General features: G+C 34.3%; 3 protein-coding genes across 3 annotated transcripts; all 3 read right to left on the reverse strand.

Annotated features, from left to right (window-relative positions):
* Positions 1–2,979: 2,979 nt before the first annotated feature.
* On the reverse strand, positions 2,980–4,682 carry LOC137745497 (uncharacterized). Its single transcript, XM_068485454.1, has 4 exons — positions 4,604–4,682; positions 4,111–4,517; positions 3,907–4,011; positions 2,980–3,690 (listed from the first exon to the last, which is right to left on the reverse strand). Exons 1-4 carry the CDS (start codon positions 4,680–4,682, stop codon positions 3,388–3,390), a joined length of 894 nt encoding a protein of 297 aa, XP_068341555.1. The 3' UTR covers positions 2,980–3,387.
* Positions 4,683–5,320: 638 nt separating this feature from the next.
* Positions 5,321–7,379, reverse strand: LOC137745498 (uncharacterized). Its single transcript, XM_068485455.1, has 3 exons — positions 7,248–7,379; positions 5,568–6,095; positions 5,321–5,443 (listed from the first exon to the last, which is right to left on the reverse strand). Exons 1-3 carry the CDS (start codon positions 7,377–7,379, stop codon positions 5,321–5,323), a joined length of 783 nt encoding a protein of 260 aa, XP_068341556.1.
* A 7,456-nt stretch (positions 7,380–14,835) lies between these two features.
* LOC137745257 (solute carrier family 40 member 3, chloroplastic-like) lies at positions 14,836–20,068 on the reverse strand. Its single transcript, XM_068485175.1, has 14 exons — positions 19,409–20,068; positions 18,704–18,914; positions 18,539–18,602; positions 18,264–18,388; positions 18,092–18,181; positions 17,830–18,003; positions 17,652–17,726; positions 17,280–17,381; positions 17,078–17,195; positions 16,813–16,959; positions 16,196–16,302; positions 16,000–16,113; positions 15,288–15,590; positions 14,836–15,193 (listed from the first exon to the last, which is right to left on the reverse strand). The coding sequence occupies exons 1-13, from the start codon at positions 19,594–19,596 to the stop codon at positions 15,294–15,296; spliced, it is 1,812 nt and encodes a 603-aa protein (XP_068341276.1). The 5' UTR covers positions 19,597–20,068; the 3' UTR covers positions 14,836–15,193; positions 15,288–15,293.
* Between the last annotated feature and the right edge of the window lie 50 nt (positions 20,069–20,118).

The following is a 20,118-nucleotide window of genomic DNA, read 5'->3' on the forward strand; positions in this document are numbered from 1 at the left end:
AACAACAAAACTAGTTTCTGTAATTTTGTGGTGTCGAAGTAGCTCACTAAAATGCATAGTGAATTATTACAACCACCCCATTAGTAGAACAACGTTTCTTAAAGTCATTATTTCTCAAGTCTCATTGTACTCAAGTAATGATCAAATCATTCCATTGTCTAAAATAGTACAACTACTTTACGCTTTGTTTTTAAAAGTAGTATTGAAAGTTTTACAAATTACAGAAAATTTTATACCATTGTCGATAATTTGAAGATGCCACTAACTCAAACTTACCACTCGTAGCTTAAAATAGTTTTAAATATCGTCTTGCCAAAAAAATCACTTGTTATTAGTTAGATTTAGAGTTCAATATAAGATCTCTTTTCATTTTTTTTTCGATACCATGCTAGCTTCCAATAAATGGAAAATTTGATCAAGTTTGTTGGACTACAGTAAGACAGCAATCTTCTATCTTGTCCCTTGACACGTACGTTCCAAAGATTACCCCACGTGTGATGGTCTCTTGGGACCCACACCAATGAACTGGAACTGGAATTTCTGAGTTGAGACTGAGAAAGAAATAGGTTGAGATCACTCCGAATCTTTGTATTTGAAGTCGTGGAAGAGATATTTAGACTATTTAATTTAATTATATATTTTCCATTAATTTATCTATTAATTTAATTATATATTTTTCAATTGAAGGCTAGATCAGAGGGTTTGTAGACTCCACAGAATTTGAAAGGGCCAACCGGCTAGCCCATTCCAGCCAGCCCGGGGCTGGCCCAAATTTTTTATTAATACTGTCGAATATAACCGACAAGAATAAAAGCAATAGTGTAGGTTATAACCAACATGAATAGTAGGCAAAAAATTGAATACAACGGATAGCTGATAACCGACATGAATAGTAGGCAAAAATTTGAATACAACGGCTAGCTGACGTCGTATTCAAATTTTTTTTTAATGAATTTAAACCTTTTTTTCCCTATAAATACCTAAGTCATTCCTATACTATTTCTCACATAATTTTCACCATTCCATTTATAGTTTTTAAATTTAAGTTAATGTTGTTTTTAAATTTAATTTGTAGTTTTTAAATTTAAGTTGTAGTTTTTAAATTTAAATTGTTGTTGTTTTTAAATTAAAATAATAAATTCTGTTTGGCCCTTAGTTGGAAACGATTTTTTGTGACATAGCTAAAACGAACCGCGTGGCCATTTGGCCCTCGGTTGGAGATAGACGCAAATATGTTCTTGTACTGTTCATTAAAATATTAATATCTTGATGGGTCAGAAGGTTAAAACGAGCCATTTGGCCAGCTCTCGGTTAAAGATCGCCTAAGAGGTTGCCTACTTCCCATATTATCAATTGATTTTATGATGAAACATTCTTCAAAGACTTGTGATTTTTTTCTCTCTTAAACGGTCTGATTTTAGAATTTTTGTACTTCACACAGAGATGCAGAGAGAATCTCAAATAATGAGAAATGTGAGGAAATAGGGCATCTGAGACAGACAAGTCAGGAGGGAGAAAACGTACGTGGGTGACGCAACCGCCAATGACGGACAAAAATCTGAGGACGGGTGAAAAGACGGGGGACGTTAGAGTGACCCCTCTGACCGCCAATATCAACAACGATCAATCAGTCAATCACAAAGGACCATGGTGGGGTGACGTGGAAGATAGATCCGACGGTTGACAGTGACTCTGAGGCCCCACTTTTCCTAGACACCACATACACGACAGTAGCCCGCGATGCGCGGGTGCTCCTTTTGTGCACTCCATCCCATGTTATCAAATCAAAATCTCTCTTCCAAAATATTTCACCTTTTTCTTTTCGCTTTTGCCTGATTAATCTTTTTCGTTTGTTTTTAATTCTTTACACCAACTTCAACCCCTCGGGTAAATATGAGTTAAAACTCAAAACTTATTTCTCAGCCAAATTTAGCCTAGGATTCCTCTTAAGATTAGTGGAGCTGGCCCACCATATATGTATATTTTTTTTAGTTTTATATTTATAAATTTATTGAATCCAACATTTAATATCTAATTTGATGAAATTCAACGGTAAAAAAAATATTTAACGGACTAAATTTAAATCTAACAGATAAAGTAATAAAAAAAAATCTTTTATGTGTTTCATATTTTTTTCATAGTGTTTAACGAGTTTCATGGTGTCGGTTAGTGATTTTTCAATATTTGTCACAATCTAAATATTTTTAGGTTAAAATGTTCATAAAATTAAATTATGATAGTCTATATAATTTTTTCTTTTAAAAAAAGTTACTTAAGAAAAAAATTTAGCCTAAATTCATTCTTTAATAATATGAGGCTAAAATTTTAACATATAAGGATTAGTGCAAAAAAGTTGTTTCTAGGTTAAAACCTATATTTTTTGGGCTAAAATTTTTAGATTTTAACCCAAGAATCGGAGATGGTCTTTAGAGTTCATAAAGAAATATATGGAAAAAATTGGATTGGTCCTCGAATTTTAATTTAATTTGAACTTTTTACTCTTTTAACTAAAAAACTTTAGTGTTGGAATTTATGCATCTCATTTGCACAATTATTCAGCGTCCAACAAAAACACACTATTAAGTCGAAATTTACAATTTTTTAATGAACTTTTTACCAACCCATTAATTTATTCAGCATTCTCGTTTGCAGGGAATCGATGGTGTAATATTGGGTCTTAAAAATAAGAAAAGTATACCTAGCTAGGGTTTCATACATGGACTGGTTGTGTTTACTTCGATTTCACTTTAGGGTTTTTTTAGCTAGGATTTCGCTTTAGGGTTTTTGTTTTTATTTTGTAAAAGTTTTTATATTTTGAAAGGATTAGATTTATTTTCTAAAAGTTAATAATTGAATGGAAAGAGAATTTGAAAATTTAACCGTAGAAATACAAAACATGAGTTCAATGACTTAAAGCAAACAATAAGTTTGTATGTAAGAAAGTCACAAATCAGTCGCTCTTTTTTCAATGTCTACACATAAAAAATTGAGTGCTTCACTACTAATAAAAATCTTTATATCCATAAAATTTTGTGGTTTTAACGTACTCTATATTTCGTTACCTCAATTTTCATTAAAAGTTTATAACTGCTTCTTTTTTCACATATTTTTCTAGAACATTATGCGAATAAGCCTTGAAAAATCTAGTAATCTTGGCACAACCATAATCATAATGCTAATTTACTAATATATTAGAAACTCATGACTAGCTAAACTCATAATATTACATTGACTGCAGACATCATACCAGCCGATCATCTTTCGACACAAAATAATTGACTTGCGACCAACTAATATGTGCCTACCTTACCTATCTAAAATCACAGATTCTTAAAAACCAAGTTACCATAGAAATATATGCCCATATATATATATGTATGGTTGTCTCTAAGATCCACCAGGTGGACTTCCTGGTCCCCCAAGTGTTAAAAACACACCAGGAAGATCACTTCTTTCTTTGGCTACAGATGGATTGGCTCGAATGACCGAAAATGGTCGAGCAACCTGAGGTTGCACGAGGCCCAGGCCAGACTCCGGCATGGAATTCCTCATTGGTTGCTCAGATAGCTTCAAGGGTGGCTCTGGATGATTCGAGTTTGGAAATGGTTTTGCTCCAGAAATGGGAATTTGGCTTGTTGAAGACGAAGGATTTTGCACGAAAGCTGGCCGTCTTGAGATCATCTGGGGTCCCTGGTTTGACACATAAAGTTGCACAGACAAGTTAACATTGATTTTGTAAGCACATTAATGAATGGGCAGTGTGATTTTCGGACACCTTTTTTCTCCCCCTGCACACCTTTATTGACAAAAATAAAATGACGTGTAGAGGGAGAAAAAGGGCGTGTGGATATCACTTCTAACGATTATGTGTCAGTTTTACAGTGTAGTTGAAATAGGGAAGCTTACTGGTGCAAATAAGACTCCTCTATATATCTTTCCATTAACCATCGCAGTCATTAGGAAACCTGAGTCGAATGCTCCATCAACTTTGCCTTGAACCTCAGCACCCATCTAAGGAGACACAAAACCCCAACAAAAAGCCATGCATTGGCAAAACGAATAATTTTTTTTCCAATTATCGAAACAAAGTGAAATTAAAGGAATGCATACCATGTTCTGAATAGGCCCTGCCTCGAAGTGTTTTTGTTCTACTGCTTGAAATTGCACACTTGGTCTACCAACGTTGACATGATGATACTGTTCTCGTTTTGGTTCGGTGTGACACTCTCCTAACAAGTTAAGGTCTGGAGATCTTTGTCCAGAATTTCTATTAGCTTTATGGCTGCTTGTGACATTGGGAGATTGACCATTGCTCGGACTATGATTGAATTTCTTAAACAAATGAAAACCTCGAGAACCTGGGTTGGAATCAACCATATTAGGATTCGGGATCTGCTCTTGATCTGAGTGTGATGGTGATGAATGCTGGGAGAGTGATAGAGAATGCTCCTCTTGTTCTGATTCGAGGTCTATTGATTTTGTACTTGCGGTTCTTCTCCTCTTTGGATGTAAAGTATCTACATTTATGTTTACGAATGAATACTCATTAACAATGATTGTGTATACCTAGAAGAAAGAGTGAATTTTTAAACTATATGCTAACCTGATTTCAACTGAAGAGACCGTCTTGCTTCTGATTCTGGTCCGTGGGTTGTCTGTCGTACTACTACATGATTCCCCATTAGCATAGTTTTCTGCTTGAAGCATTTACAAAAACACTCCTCTTCATTATCGAAACATAAAGGATGCACTAAAGTACTGCATTGTTACAGTAACTTCTGTACCGTGTTAAAATCTGTTCCCTTTGAGATCCTCCGCCTCTCTTGGTTACAGTGGCTTCCAAAAATTTTGCACATGGAAACATTGTAACGACCATTGAGATGTTCTGCTCCAAGATGCAACACCAACAACTCATTCAGAGGGCGCTCGTCCTCACCACACCTACAAGTTGAAACCAGAAAATTAAGAGGGAACCGAACTATATGGACAGGACTTAAGCTGTATAATTTATATGGCTAATTACCCTCCGTAGACGGCAATATCAGAATCTGTAACAACAGCAGTATGAGAGAACCGTCCTTGTGGATGTTGGCCACATATTTCAAGTTGAGTCCATGAACAAGTAATCACATCTAGGACCCAAACATCGTTGTAATAATGTTTGTCTCCAACCCCTCCAATGACATAAACCTGCATTTTTTCCTTTAGGTCAATCGCTTTCTCTTCTGAGAAGAAATGCTACAAGGTGATACTTGAACTTCGTTAAATGTTAAATCGATCATGTACATGATTCAAAGATGGACAATTACCAAAAATAACACTAAACATTTCTTTTCTCCGAAAAGAAAATCTTGTAAGCATCGATGAAATAACTTGCCTTTGTCCCGATACTAACAGTTGCATGACCTGCCCTGGCACCCGGTGATGATCCTTGAACAGCCAACTGTTGCAAAACAACCACCACAACCTCCATTTGACTCAATTTGTAGAAGAACTTGCACGAACTGTACATTATTCATTTATAAAACTAACATTGAAATTCTGACAGAATAAAAGGAAAACCATACCCTCGACCAAGTCAGTGTGTTCATGTCAAGCACATCTACACCACCATAATACCTATCACCACGGTCCCCACCATACACAAGAAGCTTCTTCCCCATCACAATTGTGCTATGACTGTCTCGAGGAACAGGACTATCGCCCTTCACCTCAGGGGAAGTCCATCTCATGGTATTAAGGTCTAGAACATGAAGATCATTCAAGTAATTTCCTTTACCTTCTCCACTACCCCCGAATATCACTAATTTTTCATCACCAACAAGGGTAGCAGTGTGACTTTCGCGGGGTGAAGGTGGAGTACCCGTACATTCTGGCCGTGTCCATTCTTTGGTCACAAGATTCAATATGTGAAGATCATTTACCTTCTTGGAGCCATTAGTTCCCCCGAAAACTATCATCTTGTGCCCTAGAACAATGGCACTATGGCTGTCTCTAGGACCAGGCCCTTGACCGGTTGACACAAGAGTGTTCCATACCATTTTCTCAAGATCAAGCACAAGAACATCGCTGAAATGCATACCGCCACAACATCCCTAAATTGGACAAACTAGAAGGATGAGATGAAGATACAGCAAGGCATCACATTACATTGAAAAAAGGCTAAAAGTTTCATAGCTTTCTCGAGTACCATGTCCTACAGAAATGAGTACTATACAGAACAATCCGAGGACACCGAAACACATAGAATCGAATGAACAATTAGTTATCACCATCTATTGACGCCAATTTCAACAAATGGAATGTAGGATTTTCTAGTCTGCTATAAGAGCTGAGCAATTATCGATCTTTGATGGTGTAGAATATCTAACAAATAGGTCTCAAAATGTTCAGAATTATTCAAACATAATCTGAATTATGATAATCTTAAGAGTCAGAAAAAATGCATACTACTAGCCACGTACATATAACTTTAATCCAAATTTATTTCTTTAATAATATGTCCAATTGAACTAAATTTCCTAAACAAAGTTTAATGCAGGAAAACACAAATTTTAATCCCATAACTAAGAGATTAGTGAGAGAAACGCGAATAATTTCGCATTGCACAGGTAAATTCAAGTTAAACTATCAGAAGGAAAAATCTGAAAATTAAAAAGAAAAGAACACAGAAAACTAAAAAGGAAAAAGGAAATATGCTAATTACTACATCTGTTTTTTATTTTATTTATGCTAATCACTACATCTGGTTTTTATTTTATTTATGCTAATTACTACATCAAGCAAAGCAGGAAGGCAACTATCACTTTCCACATAAATGTCCTACTAATAAGAGAAATACAGGAATCAAGGAAAAAGCATTTTGCCATTCTCAAAAGAATTAAAATAGGAGAAATAAGGAAACCACAACACCCAGTTCAAAAGGCAAGTCTGTCATCAGCCAAGTATAGACGCATTCCAGATACCAAGAACAAGAAAAATAAAAATATTACTTCATTTTTGACCAAAACATGCATCCAGAAAATCGACTTTTCAAACTTGCAAAACAGAAGAACTAATGCACATATATATACATAATACATGTCTCTGTGTGTGTGTGTGTGTGTGTGTGTGTGTGTGTGTAGGTGTGTATATATATTATACATATATACAAACACAGAGATAAATATCATGCAGGGGAAATTATATTATAGAAAAGGAGAAAAAGGAGCATAATTTAATTTTCATGGAAGAAGATTTAAGCATACCCCAAAAATATACAAAACCCCACGAGAATAGCAGGCAGAGTGCCCCCATCTTTCAGAAGGATTAAATCCCATGATCTTTGGATAGAGCCACATTGCCTTCTTCCTTGCAGCTTCACCTCCCAAAGACCCCATCTCTCTCCTCTCTCTCTCTCTCTCTCTCTCTCAAGGCTAAACTTTGAGTATGTATTACTTGAACACAGTGTTGGACAATGATGTAGAAATAGAGGGGGAGAGAGAAACGATATAAAGGGTAAAAAAAGAGGACATGAACAAAGCAAAGTGATGTATCAACTATCAGTATCAAAAGACATGAAAAGATGGGCGCTTTCAAGTTGAAAACACTGTGGCAACCAACAGAAGCTCGTGGTGAAAAAACAAAAGATCATTTCTTTTCCCCCTTTGGATAAGAAAGATCTAAAATAGCAGTGTTTCAAATCAACTAAGGTCACATTTACTAATCTGTAATCAAATTAAGGAGGAATTAAATTGATGAGGAATTGGATTGAGGAGAAAATGAAATAAGGTGGAATCATAATCAAATTCATGTTGAAGTTGTTTACTAAAACTGTCTGGAATCGGAATAGAATTCCATTAAACTGTTTATTAATTCAGCATAATTAGAATATAAACCAGTATAATTACTAAAATGCCCTTGGCCCAAATCAAATATTTTATATACTTTTTAATAAAATTTGATATAGTATATAATAGTAAGAAAAAATTAAATTGCTTTTTTATTTCATAGACACACTAAAATAATTTTGTTTAATTTTTTTTTTATAAATTTAAGTATTTATTTTAATATCTAAATTTTCTCGCTCAACTTGTAGTTTTTTCTCTTCTGCATATGTATGGAGTTGTCCATAATGTGAGTCTAGGGTTAAGGATAATCTTGGAAATAATGAAAGTAAGTGAGGGCATAAAGTGAAGAAAATTATCATCTCGATTGCTTGGGCAATCCCGAAATCTAAATACCTTCTCTATGTTGGGAATCCAAATCAGCCAAATCTTGAAATTAGATTCCATTTTTTGTGTAGACCCCACGCACTTTTGATTCCTCCCAATTTTAGTAAACACATGTATAATCCGTAATCGGAATCGGATTCCTTATTCTCCTTTTAATTACTTCCGATTATGGGTTTGTAAACACGCTATAAATATTTATCATTTGGAATTTTTATGTGAAATATTAGTTTGAAATGTCATGACAATGATGTTCTTAAACCAATTAAACATTGTTATCTGTTTTATTTTATGTGCAATTTATTAGTTTGAAATACTGATACAGTGACGTTTCTAAATTTATCAAACGTTGCAACTTGTTTTAAATTTTATATGCGACGTAATTTTATTAGTTTGAGATACTTCTATATGTTGCAAAACTAATAAAAAACTGCTATTTATTTCAAATTTTTTTATCTATCGTGGTTTTATTTAGAGATGCTCCTACGTTATCATATTTTCCAAACACTACTAGTTGTTTTAACTTTTATATTGGACACAGTTTGATGGAATTTCATACAAGTGATGTAAAATCAGGGAAATATGACTGTAAGGCTGTAACTCTTAATGTTTGCATTGCCTTGCAGTAATTATCTAATGCAAGAGTCGGTCTCATCCACTTTTCACACTTGTCAAAGCGAAAATGATGGTTTTGTGGGGGGCCGTGGGTCGTGGGAAATGATGAACAAGTGTTTGGGTTAGTTCAGGTAAATCTGGAGAGCATAGGTTATAGAGAAGGTAAGAGCTTTACTTTCTATTTTTATAAACTCACATGGTTTGTTTTGTTTTCGTTTCCTTGCTTTTTGCAAGTGTGATATGATATTGGGATTGATGGGAGTGGATCTATCTCTCGCTCTCTCTCCTCTCTTTCTCTCTCATAAATTTGCCTTTCAATTTTCAAGGTGTTTGGGTTTTTAAGTTATTGAGAATTGTGTCGTTTGAAGGGGAGTTTTTTGGGGCAAGTGTTGTGTTGGGTTTTTGTGTTTATGGAAATTCATTTTTAGTTTTGGGGAAATGGGATTGGTGTTGGTTTTAGCTTTAAAAAGGTTATGTTATTTATACCATATTTTGGTATCACGTTTTTATATTATCTTAAGTAGCATCTGATGTGAATAGCCTTATTATTTGAAAAATTTGTAAAACCCAAGAAAGAAAGGAGAAAGACTCTTCGTATACCATAATCATCATTTAATTAACTAATTTTTCTTAATTATTAGTTTATTAAATAATGAACTAAATTTAAAAATCCGATTAATTCAAATAATGTAGATGTCTACATCAAATGCCAGCTAAGATGGTATGAAAATATGGTACAAAAACATGGTATGAATAGTATTACTCAAAAAGGTTGGGGTGTTTTCTTGAAAATTGCTCTATTTTTTTTTTTAAAGGAGAAAGAGAAAGCATTCTCTCATAGAAGTCTTATTTTTGAGAGAATTATTACAGGAGAGATTCATAGCTTTTTTTTCTCTTATGAATATCGGAATTGGATCCTCTTCAAGGTAACCTCTCAAGATCCTCTTGATCGGGATTAGTAAGCCGTTGGATTTTATCCAACGGATATAAATAGATAGACTCTCTAAAAGTTATAATAATTGTAGCCGTTGAATAAAAATCTAACATCCCACTAACTCTGATCAAAAGGATCTCGAAGGTTTATCTCAGAGAGGATCCAATTCCATGAAGATCGAGTTGTAGCTTCACTGTTTCAGCCTAGAGCTGCCTAGTACCCATCTAGTGATTTGAGCCCTACTTTTGACTTTTTCCCAACAAGTAAAAATGAATTTGATTCATCAATCAAACGAAAAAAATACGAAGAATTGATTCCAAATAGGAGAAGCATTAGATGAGTAGTGTAAAGTGTTTTTTTTATTTTAGTGTGAAAGTTGGTCTCTAATTTGATTTGGATCTCATGGTTTCAAGTAACTTAGTAATATTAGATTCAACTCTTGAGTTAAACTTAAAGGTTTTAAATAACAAAGTAGCGAAAAAATATTATGTTTAAAATTAATTATAAGTATTTAAAATGTACTTTAAATTCTCATGTATAAGAGAAAAACGAGTTTTTGAAACTCTGACTTGTTATAATAGAAAGGAAACGATCTCTTAACCTAATCTAATCATTCTAACCCTTTCTCCACTTAAACTAAACAATTAACCAAATTTGAGAGCTTATCTTGGAATTCTGCTCAAATAAAAAGAATGTAGCTCTTGCTAACAAAACATCAAACACGTTTCTAAATTCAGCAGCACCTTTAAGTTCGGTAGTTCTTGATCCATTTAGGCCACTATTTTGCTATTTCGATGAATTTTATTCACAGAAATTTTTAACTTTAATCTTAATTATTGAAAACAGAGTTTAATAGCAAAAAACCTTGATGACACTCTCACTATTTCATCAAGGGAGCATTTTTGCTCATCACCGTTCAGTGTAGTGTATACTCATTATTCTATTTATCATCGTTAGATGAGTTTGAATTTCGAGATTCTTGTAATAAATAGGCACAAATCTTAAAATTCAAATTCATCTAAGAATGATAAATAAGATAATGAGCATACACTACACTAAATAATAGTGAGCAAAAATGCACTCATTTCATCGAAAGAAAAGCTACGACAGGACATAACAACAACAAAAGAAGAACAGTAAGTTAACATTAATTTTGGTAAATCATACCATGCAAATATATAATATAAATAGTGACGAGAAGTAAAATATCGCGAGTAGAAGGAAAGCACTCTTACCAACGTAAAGTTGACAGCAGCAGCAGGAGGACCGGACCGGAGGAAGCAGAAAGACGTAAAATGCACGCGACAAACACGGGGGCGTGATATTTTAGGGTTTGCAGTCTACATTATTGGATATGCCGATTACCAGAACTATTTGTTTTTTAGGTTATACTTTAAAAATATGGGATTTTAAACATTAATTCTTGTAAAAGATTAAAATTAAAAAAAAAAATCTAATTCTAGATTACATATTCAATTTAATCTCTTGAAGCGTACTTTTATCAAAATTTATATTCAATTTTTTGTGATTTAATGTGTATTTTTTTTTATTTAATCTCTCCATATTAAATTTTATTTTTATTAATATGCACATATTTAGTTCTTTAATTATAAATGAACATAAATGAGAAAATATTAAAAGAAATTTGTGATACAAAAATATATAAATACATAAATGTACAGAAATGACTAAGCTGAAATATATAAAATTGACTTTTTTTGTACCGAAATATTTGTACCTACATGATTGTACCGAAATATATTATAATGAACCTAAATGTATGTACCGAAATATAGTATATTGAATTAATGTACCTAAAAGTCAATGCTCAAATGTGTGTACCAAAATGTACGTACCGAAATGCATTAGATAATTTAGATTGAATTAATGTACCTATATGTTTGTATCGATGGATATACCGGAATATTCAAATGTATAAATGTACCTAAATGAAGAACACACAAAATTGTTATCAGAATATATATTATAAAAAAATTAGTTGCCTAAAGTAGACATTAAAATATATTAAGATGAATGAAATAAAAATTAAATTTAAATGTAATTAATACATTAAAATAAAAATAAAAAGATAAATAAAACATCAAAATATAACTAATAAATGAGATGATTAAATGTACTAGGGACTAATTTTAATCTTGCACAAGGTTATAGTCTAAAAATCATTTTTTTTAAGGATTAAAATGAAGTTTTCTATTAAAAATTAGCCCCAACATGTGTATTTCAAGGTAAGATAGAACAAATTCACCTTACATGGTTTGAGATGAAAAAATTTAAGGAATTTTAACGAAAAATTTATGGTATTGTTCACTTTAACGAGAAATCATATTTTTACACTAAAAAGTTAATCCTGGTACCATTTACTTTACCTTTTATTTTGTCTTTATCATTAAAACTTAAAATTTTCAAACCATTTTCATTAATTTTTGTAAAATTTAATCCTACAATATTTGTATATTGATTTTGAAGGGTAGCCAGAGGCTATAACTGAAAATGACCTTAATTTTTAACAAAATTGTTATTAAAAAATGACTAAAATATAAATTTTGAATTATCTTGCAACATTAACGATGATGAGAGTCAGAAGAATAAAAGTTCTAGCATTTCATTTATTTATTTATTCTTTTTTATATTAAAAAAAATGTAATAAGAAGTAGGTGAAGTTTTTTGGTAAATTACTAAAGCGAAGTGATATTGAAATGAAGTCATGAATGACAACTATCTTTTCAGAGTAAAGCAGCATTTAGTTTCTCTTAATTAAAAAAAAACAAATGATTATTAGTCAAAACTCAAAAGCTTTCACTTTCAAGTGACTTATTTTTTTTTATTTCCCAAAGCTGATAGATTGATTATACACAAAGATAGTCTTCATATTTTTGACCAGGAGTCGAGGACTACCATGACGGTATGACATTGGTACGTGATTTTTAGCAGAGTTTCGGAGTATTTGATCTTTTGAGTGTTATAATTATTAGATTTTTTATTAGAAGCATAAAAATCAAAATCTGATGATTAAAACTTTCAGAGTATATTATATTCTAAGGCATCATAAATATTTTGTTGATCTAAACCATATATACTGTTTTATGACATACTATTAATCTTTTTACTCTGATATATTTGACGATTGTGATACTTACAAAGTTAGTTTATGATTGCAAAATCAAATTGAGAACATATTATTTAACTGATCGTATATTTATTTTTTGTAATCGATACGTCATAAAACTAGGTCATATAATTTAAGAGAGAGAAAATCCGATACACAACCGGATATAATCCATATTGGACTCGGCTTCTCTGCCCTCCCACTTTCCATACATTTCTATCCCTTCCTATTTTGTGCGGTCATGGTTAAGCCACGTCAACATTTTATATTGATTTTTTTTTTATAGAGATAATAAGACAAAAAATAATATTAATATAAAATGTTAACGTGACTTAACCGTGACCGCACAAATAAAAAAGGATGAAAGTGTATGAGAAGTGGAAGGGCAGAGAAGCCAGATCCATCCATATTTTGCACTAGATTAGAGGTGCTGAAGTGAAATCAATAGTCTTTTGATTAAGATATTCAATTAAGGTGTTATAATATCCATGCATGGCACAGATACAAACATAGAAGTTTGACAGGAATAGTTTTATTATTTGTTCTTGGAAGAAGGGGTCGAACAAGCGTGACGGGTACGTGCTGTTACTGTTAGTAAATTGGAAACCCAATGCCCGCAGATGTTTATGTTAATGTAGCAAACTAACAACAATTAACCTAGTTTTCCTTAACTCTTACCCCCAAAACAGAAAAATAAATAAATAATGTAGGGTTTTGTATAATACGAGGGAGATGAAATGCCATAACGCAATCTGGCAAATTTCTATGTCCACTGTCAGGACTCGGTCTCTCACTGCCTTGCATTCTTGTTGTAATCAAAGTTTTTGGCATATTATTAAACACATAAAATTTTCAATGTACAAAAAACATGAGTTTGTACACCACAGGTCATAATATAACTAGATGAATACAAAAAATATATATCTTCTCATCATTTATATATGACACGTGATGTACTGACTTGTGTTTTGAGTACTTAGAAAAATCTCTCCATTAAACAATACTAGCAGTCACTAATATTATAATAGGAAAATGATAAATACATACCCTTTTTAACTTCTTACATACTCCTGTTTAATTGTGATCATTGATTCTTATTCAATGCAATGGCCAAAAAAAAATATTATGTGTGAAATCACTTATAATAAACTATCTACCACCTTGAATTCATGCAGCCAATCGCGCTGATTGTGCACTCAATTTTTTGAAGCTGGACCACCAGAATTTAAAGAGTTTGGGGTGGATTTAGGAGAGCCTAGGATTGCTTCGATAGATTACAGAAATTTGTTTTTGGAGAAGCATTTGTCATGTGATTTGTCAAGACGTACTTGGACTTTTGATAAAAACTTGACGTGTTTCTGCTACCAGAATTGATGATGAGCATAAGTACTTCCTATATAAACAATTCTAAAAGAGCACTTGTGAGAATAATTTACATCGACAAAAGTCCAATTCATTTGTGTTTTTGGAGGGATGTAGTTTATAAACACTCGGTTAGTGGGCAAAATCTTAAATGTAACCAAAATATGTTCCCTCCTCTGTCTCGATCCTCTCTCAACATATGATAAGTCAAATCCAACCCTCCATCAAGTACAACAGTTTGTGCAAACAAGGCCAAAAGGAACGTGCAAGGAATCTAGGAGCTAGTTTTTGTGTTGATCAAGATCTAGTACAAACCAATTGCAGCAGCCCGTTTGAAATTATTGGTGCAAAATCCACTGCTTTTCAACTTTCTGTGCTCATACCAAAAAGATAGCTAATTTCTCAACTCTCGGTGCTTTTTTTTCGCTGCTTTTTTACTGCCTTCATGGCTTTAATGACAAAGCAATGATGCACCAGGGGAACAAGATGCAAAGTTACCACGAATGAGGGAGCCTCAGGAGGAAAAATGGAATACGATTCACCGCAATATTTCAGCAACCCTGTGACGGAATTCAGTTCGCACTTCGAATAAAAAGCATGATTGCCAAGGAACAAAGATTTTGAATAAATTCAATGCTTTACAAATGTTTCAAAATGTATGTACAAAGTTGAGCCTGTTGGAGCTCATGATGCTCATCCATATATATATATATATATTAAGCGTATGAGCTACGACCAATAAAACGTATGAACAAAGATATTATACAAAGGCGTGTTACAGATTCAACACTACAGCCAATAAAACGCATGAACTGTGACCATCAGCGACAAAATATACCTCACTGTACTATCGATAGAAAAACGTGGGCATTGTAAAAGGTAGTGCTATATCTTGGTTCTGATTAACGTAGAACAGCCTTTGCACCAGGGCCACAGAAAGTAAAGCTGCAGATAATGCAATTAAGATAGTACATTCGGACTTGGCAGACATGTAAAATGTATAAGAATTAATGGACTCAAATGAGCAAAAAGAACTTACATCAAATTATTGACACCGAGCATCGAAAGAGAAAAGACTTCTCTGTTCATCAGTTGGATTCAACAACCACCGGCAGAACATCCACGCCGCCCCAACCACTGATAGGAGTGATAGCACTGCTAGAAAGCCAAAATGTGACACGTCGTTGGCAATTATTGCAATTCCCAACATTGTAAACTCTGCCAGACTAGCAACAGCTACTTCTGTTGTGCCGATAATATTTGCTTTGGATGATGGAATCCCAGTTTGAAGAATCTGTGCTGCCACAACATCGTATGACATGTGCCCCAGCCTTGATAATACCTGCATATAAAAAGGTACACAAAAATAAAGATACAATAAAATGTCCAAAATGCGTGACAAAACGCACTTGTTCTCCAATATTCTTTCTAGTACATATAATTGCAAGTGGAGCATCTGCTAATACAAATGAAATGTTTACTTTGATGACTAGTCGATGCAGGCAGCAGTCACTACTGAAATCTCCTCAGAACAAGAAACCTCAACATTACTCAAATTTACAGATTTAGCAGAGCAATCTAAGAATCACCAATTCTGAAAAGAATCCATCGTCATGCTCTAAATCCAACCTAACATCATAAGTCCCATTTCTAATCGAATCACTACTTGATTTTCTTAGCAACTCATACGTAACTATCATCCAAATCCCAAATCTTGTTTAGAAAAAACAAGAATGATAAATAATTCTTACAATCAAACACAAGAAGAATAGAAGGGGGCTCTGCTGGGAGGAAGATCCACTACAATAAACAGCAACAGCAACGGTGAGAAGTGAAGCTTGAAATATTAATCCAGCTGCTCCTGCCTGGAAAAGAAGCTCCATTAGATATAGACAGACTATAATGTGACAACAGAATGTAACATGATAATTATGTAAATTAGCCAACCTTTAAGATACCAAGTCGCCTGACGAGGCTTGCAGACACAAATGTCGCTGCAACACCCATAAAAGCACATAGTCCACTAAAACCCCCAATAATAGATGGATTTAGACCTGTTAAACAATGTCACAATATCTTGGAGTTAGAATTGGGCTTACAAAGAAGCCATCGAAAAGATTTATATAGCCACAGCATAAGAGGCATATAAATATGTCTATATAGTAAATCGATGATGAAGTCGTATTCACACTAAAGCATGATTTGATCTCCTTGTTTTGCCTACACTGTAGATGTAATAAACAATATGCATGAATCAGCAGGGTCAGTGACTACTAGATGTTGTGCTTGAAAACCTTTTCTCATCACAAATGAAATTTATTGTTATTAGCACATGCATTAATTGGGAAGCCGAACTTCCTTATTTTCCCATCCATGTATTTCCTCCCCCTGAATAATGTTTACTCCTAAATGCATGTTGATTAGAGCCTGTTTTAACCGAGCCATTCAGAGCTTTCAGAACCTGTACCTTGAATTTATTGAAAACAAAGGTCTTTCATAAGATGCATGTAAAAGGCAACAAACTTCCAACCAAAAAATATAAGCTGAAAAGGCACAACAAGTACCACTTTGCGTTAAAAATGCTGTCATCAAACTGCCTGGAGTGAGTACAACATTAAAATAGAGCAGCACATAGGCTAGGCTAGCCGGAAGAACTGGTTGCTGCATGTACTCCTTCCATCCAAGTTTAATGGCTGCCACACCTTTATCCACTGATTAAACAGAACCAGTTAGGAACTTAGGACAGTATCAGAAGTATCTTTCAGTATCTTTCAGTTACAAAACCGGTGGTCAGACTTATTTGTATAAAGATAGAAGTACCAAATTTACCTATATCGTTGGTATCAAACAGAGATACTTCAGTGGATGTTCTACAACAAGTTTGCGAACATTTTGGGCGGTCAAGAACCCCACTTGAAAGCTTGTTGGTCAAACATGTGAGAACAATCTGAGGAATGGAAATTCCTAGTCAATAATAAAAAAGCATTTTTCAAGCAAAACATCGAAACAGAGTAAGGAGAAGAGAAATTACGGCAAAAGGCAACGACCACACCATCAAACCTCCCGAAAATTTCAAACATGTTACTGGGTCATACTTTGATAGAAGAATGCCAAATAGGGATGCTCCAGCAATCTGTAATTAATACAAAGTTATAAATCTCCTCAAGCTTCCCTAAACATTGTCATCCTTTTTCTTTTAAGTTTTGACCTAAATTATCATCTACCAGATTTAATCTGAATATTATGTACAATAACCATAATCACATGCCGAAAATTTGTTTAAATCTAAGGAATATTTGCATACTAAATTTCAAATAAATGGGCACATATTTCACCATTGACATCATATGAAAAATCCATGAGTTATCATTAAAGAAAAAATTATCATAAGATTACAAAATACCTCACAGAGAAGATCAATTCGATAAAGAACAGCATTTGCTTGGGCAAGCGCAATAGGCCTGTTCACTCCTGCCAACTGTTTACATGGGAATTCTAGTTTAGGCCAATGATAACTTGGAAAGATAAAACTATGTGCGTGCATGTGTACGTATTGTAACGAAATGTCAAAATAGCAGTACCAGCACCACCCAATCACGCTCCATAGCGACCCCCAATGCGGCACCAGATAGCCTCTCTACAGCCCCAGCTAGTACAAGTACAATGAACCAAGGGCGGTGAAGAAGGGATGACGCAGAAGGAGGAACACAATGCGCATGGATTATCATCGCTGCAGATAACATCTGAGCAGCTGCCTGCGAGAAAGAAAACAGTTAGAACACAAAAGTTTAGGATATTCGTCCTGCACACATCTGTGGGTGCAATGCAAATTAAACTACTCACCTGGATAATATTAAGACAGTTACACGCGGGTACTCTGGGGAAATGATCCATAAGTGTGCCAACTAAGGGGCCTCCAGCAATTATCGCAAGCTGTTTAAAATGAATTTGATCTAGTTAGGAAGTGTAGTTTCCTACTGCTTTTTCCTATTACTTAATTTATCTCAATGGCAACCTTACTAAAGAAACCTATGAACGCCACAGGTAGAAGGCTTGGATATATCAATGCGATAGCAGAGGGCCAAGCGAAATTCCAAAATTGCTCCACTAAATTTCCAGCTAGACAACTAGCATAAAAAGCTGAAAAATTATGCCCGTCGGGTCAGAAATCACCAGAAGGATTCCAAATCATTCACATCAACTATTTTATAATTCAAATGACACATCAAAGACAGCTTAGGAAGGCCACATCACCATGCTTTACTTGGACCATTGAAGGAAGGCACTTACCATATAATCCCATTGGATGGGCCGGAGTAGCTGCAAGTGTATGTTGCTCCTCTTTTGATAAAACCTAAACAAAGGGAAAAAATGGCATAATAAATCTGACAAGACCTAACTGTAATGGTAATGAAAACGAAAAAGAAAAGGTTCATAGACCATCATGTAACTTACTGGCAGTGTCGTCAAAAGACAATCTACATAAGTATCTTCAGTTAGTAAACTCAAAGATTCGGTGTCCAGCATATCAACAATTGGGACCGAGCAACTAGAGCAACCAGGCTCTGCAATGGATGATTCCTCCTGGACCTCATTGTCAGTTGCCACGTGGCTGAAGTGTGCATCGGTGTTGGTTATTGAGCACCTTGAACTAAAACTGTTGAATCTGCTATCCAAGAAGCAGGAAAAGTAACGGGGTTAATAAACACATTTCCGTAGTTCTGTCAAGTCATGATCCATGGTTAGATTTTTTTTTCACTTACTTTCCTCTAACTAGTTACTTACAATTCAAGATTCAAAGTGTTTTTCAACTACAGTATTGCTATTGCTTTAGAATTTTTGAACTCAACTCTTAAAAGGTATCCAACAATTTATTTTATGCAAACATAAAAAGAACCTTGATAGATACCATTAAATACAAGTCCCACTAAGGTATAACAATTCAAAATTCAAACTTTCTGCCCTTCTAGTTTCTCTTATTTTCCCCTTTCATCCCATTTTCCTTCACTATTTATCAATCAAACAAGCTTGTCATTAACTTGATTACAACTTTTACTACCAATTGAAGTAACAACTTTCAAAATTCCATAACATTCTTCCATTTTCTTTCACTTTCTCAGCAAAACCAAAAGACATACAAACACAAAGCACAAAGATTACCTCTGAGAGCCCACAGATAGGTGCCTCAAACCCAACCACCTGCGAGAATCGATTGGATAGCGAATTCGAGAGGAAGGCCGTGGTTGCCTCGATAAAACAGAAGCACGGCAAGCAGAAAATAAGCTAGTAGATGAATTGGAGAGAGAATACTGTGAGAGAGTAACCCCGCAACCGCAACCCAAAGCCATTGATTCTGCTGGCTCCAAAGCTTCAAATCCCAGTTGGGTTCTTGCCCACTCATGCAGACTCCACAACTAAGCTACCCTTTTGCTCAGTTTCTCAGTTTGCTCAGAGAATCACAGAGGGCAACCTCAAAAATCTTAAAGTTTGGGTTTTTGGGGTTAATTGTTTCTGTGTTGTTGGGTTGTAATTCAAAAGAGAGGAACTTGGTGCAGATAAATCAAGATTTTTCTGATGTTTTGAGTTTGCCTTGCAGAATTGTTGACAATCCCAGATTGGTTCCTCTCAGACTCCATGAACTATGAATAAAAATTGGGTTTTTAGGGGTGGAATTTTTGTGAGTAAATTGAAAGAGAGGGATTTGGTGATATAAAATTGACCATTTCAATTATTTTCTGGGGCATATTTTCTGTGGGTTTTAGCTTGGTTACATGGCCTTATCCATGTCTGGTGTTTCCTGAGTCCCGCTTGGCGGACAGTTCAAAGTGGCATTTCTATGTGGTGAAAAGAGTTTGAACTTTGAAGGTGTG

Source organism: Pyrus communis, chromosome 9, assembly GCF_963583255.1.
Source record: "Pyrus communis chromosome 9, drPyrComm1.1, whole genome shotgun sequence".
In the NCBI taxonomy this organism is placed as follows: Eukaryota; Viridiplantae; Streptophyta; class Magnoliopsida; order Rosales; family Rosaceae; genus Pyrus; species Pyrus communis.

Coding starts and splice junctions, on each gene's coding strand:
- LOC137745498 (XM_068485455.1), bottom strand. CDS start 7,379: ATGGGGTCTTTGGGAGGTGAAGCTGCAAGGAAGAAGGCAATGTGGCTC. Junction 6,096..7,247: donor GGGTTTTGTATATTTTTGGG/GTATGCTTAAAT, acceptor TGTCCAATTTAG/GGATGTTGTGGCGGTATGCA. Junction 5,444..5,567: donor ACACACTGACTTGGTCGAGG/GTATGGTTTTCC, acceptor GTTTTGCAACAG/TTGGCTGTTCAAGGATCATC.
- LOC137745257 (XM_068485175.1), bottom strand. CDS start 19,596: ATGGCTTTGGGTTGCGGTTGCGGGGTTACTCTCTCACAGTATTCTCTC. Junction 18,603..18,703: donor GTCTTTTGACGACACTGCCA/GTAAGTTACATG, acceptor CCCTTTGTTTAG/GTTTTATCAAAAGAGGAGCA. Junction 15,591..15,999: donor TATTCTTCTTGTGTTTGATT/GTAAGAATTATT, acceptor TTTTATATGCAG/GTATTATCAAGGCTGGGGCA.
- LOC137745497 (XM_068485454.1), bottom strand. CDS start 4,682: ATGGGGAATCATGTAGTAGTACGACAGACAACCCACGGACCAGAATCA. Junction 4,012..4,110: donor CAGGGCCTATTCAGAACATG/GTATGCATTCCT, acceptor GTGTCTCCTTAG/ATGGGTGCTGAGGTTCAAGG. Junction 3,691..3,906: donor GAGGAGTCTTATTTGCACCA/GTAAGCTTCCCT, acceptor GTGTCAAACCAG/GGACCCCAGATGATCTCAAG.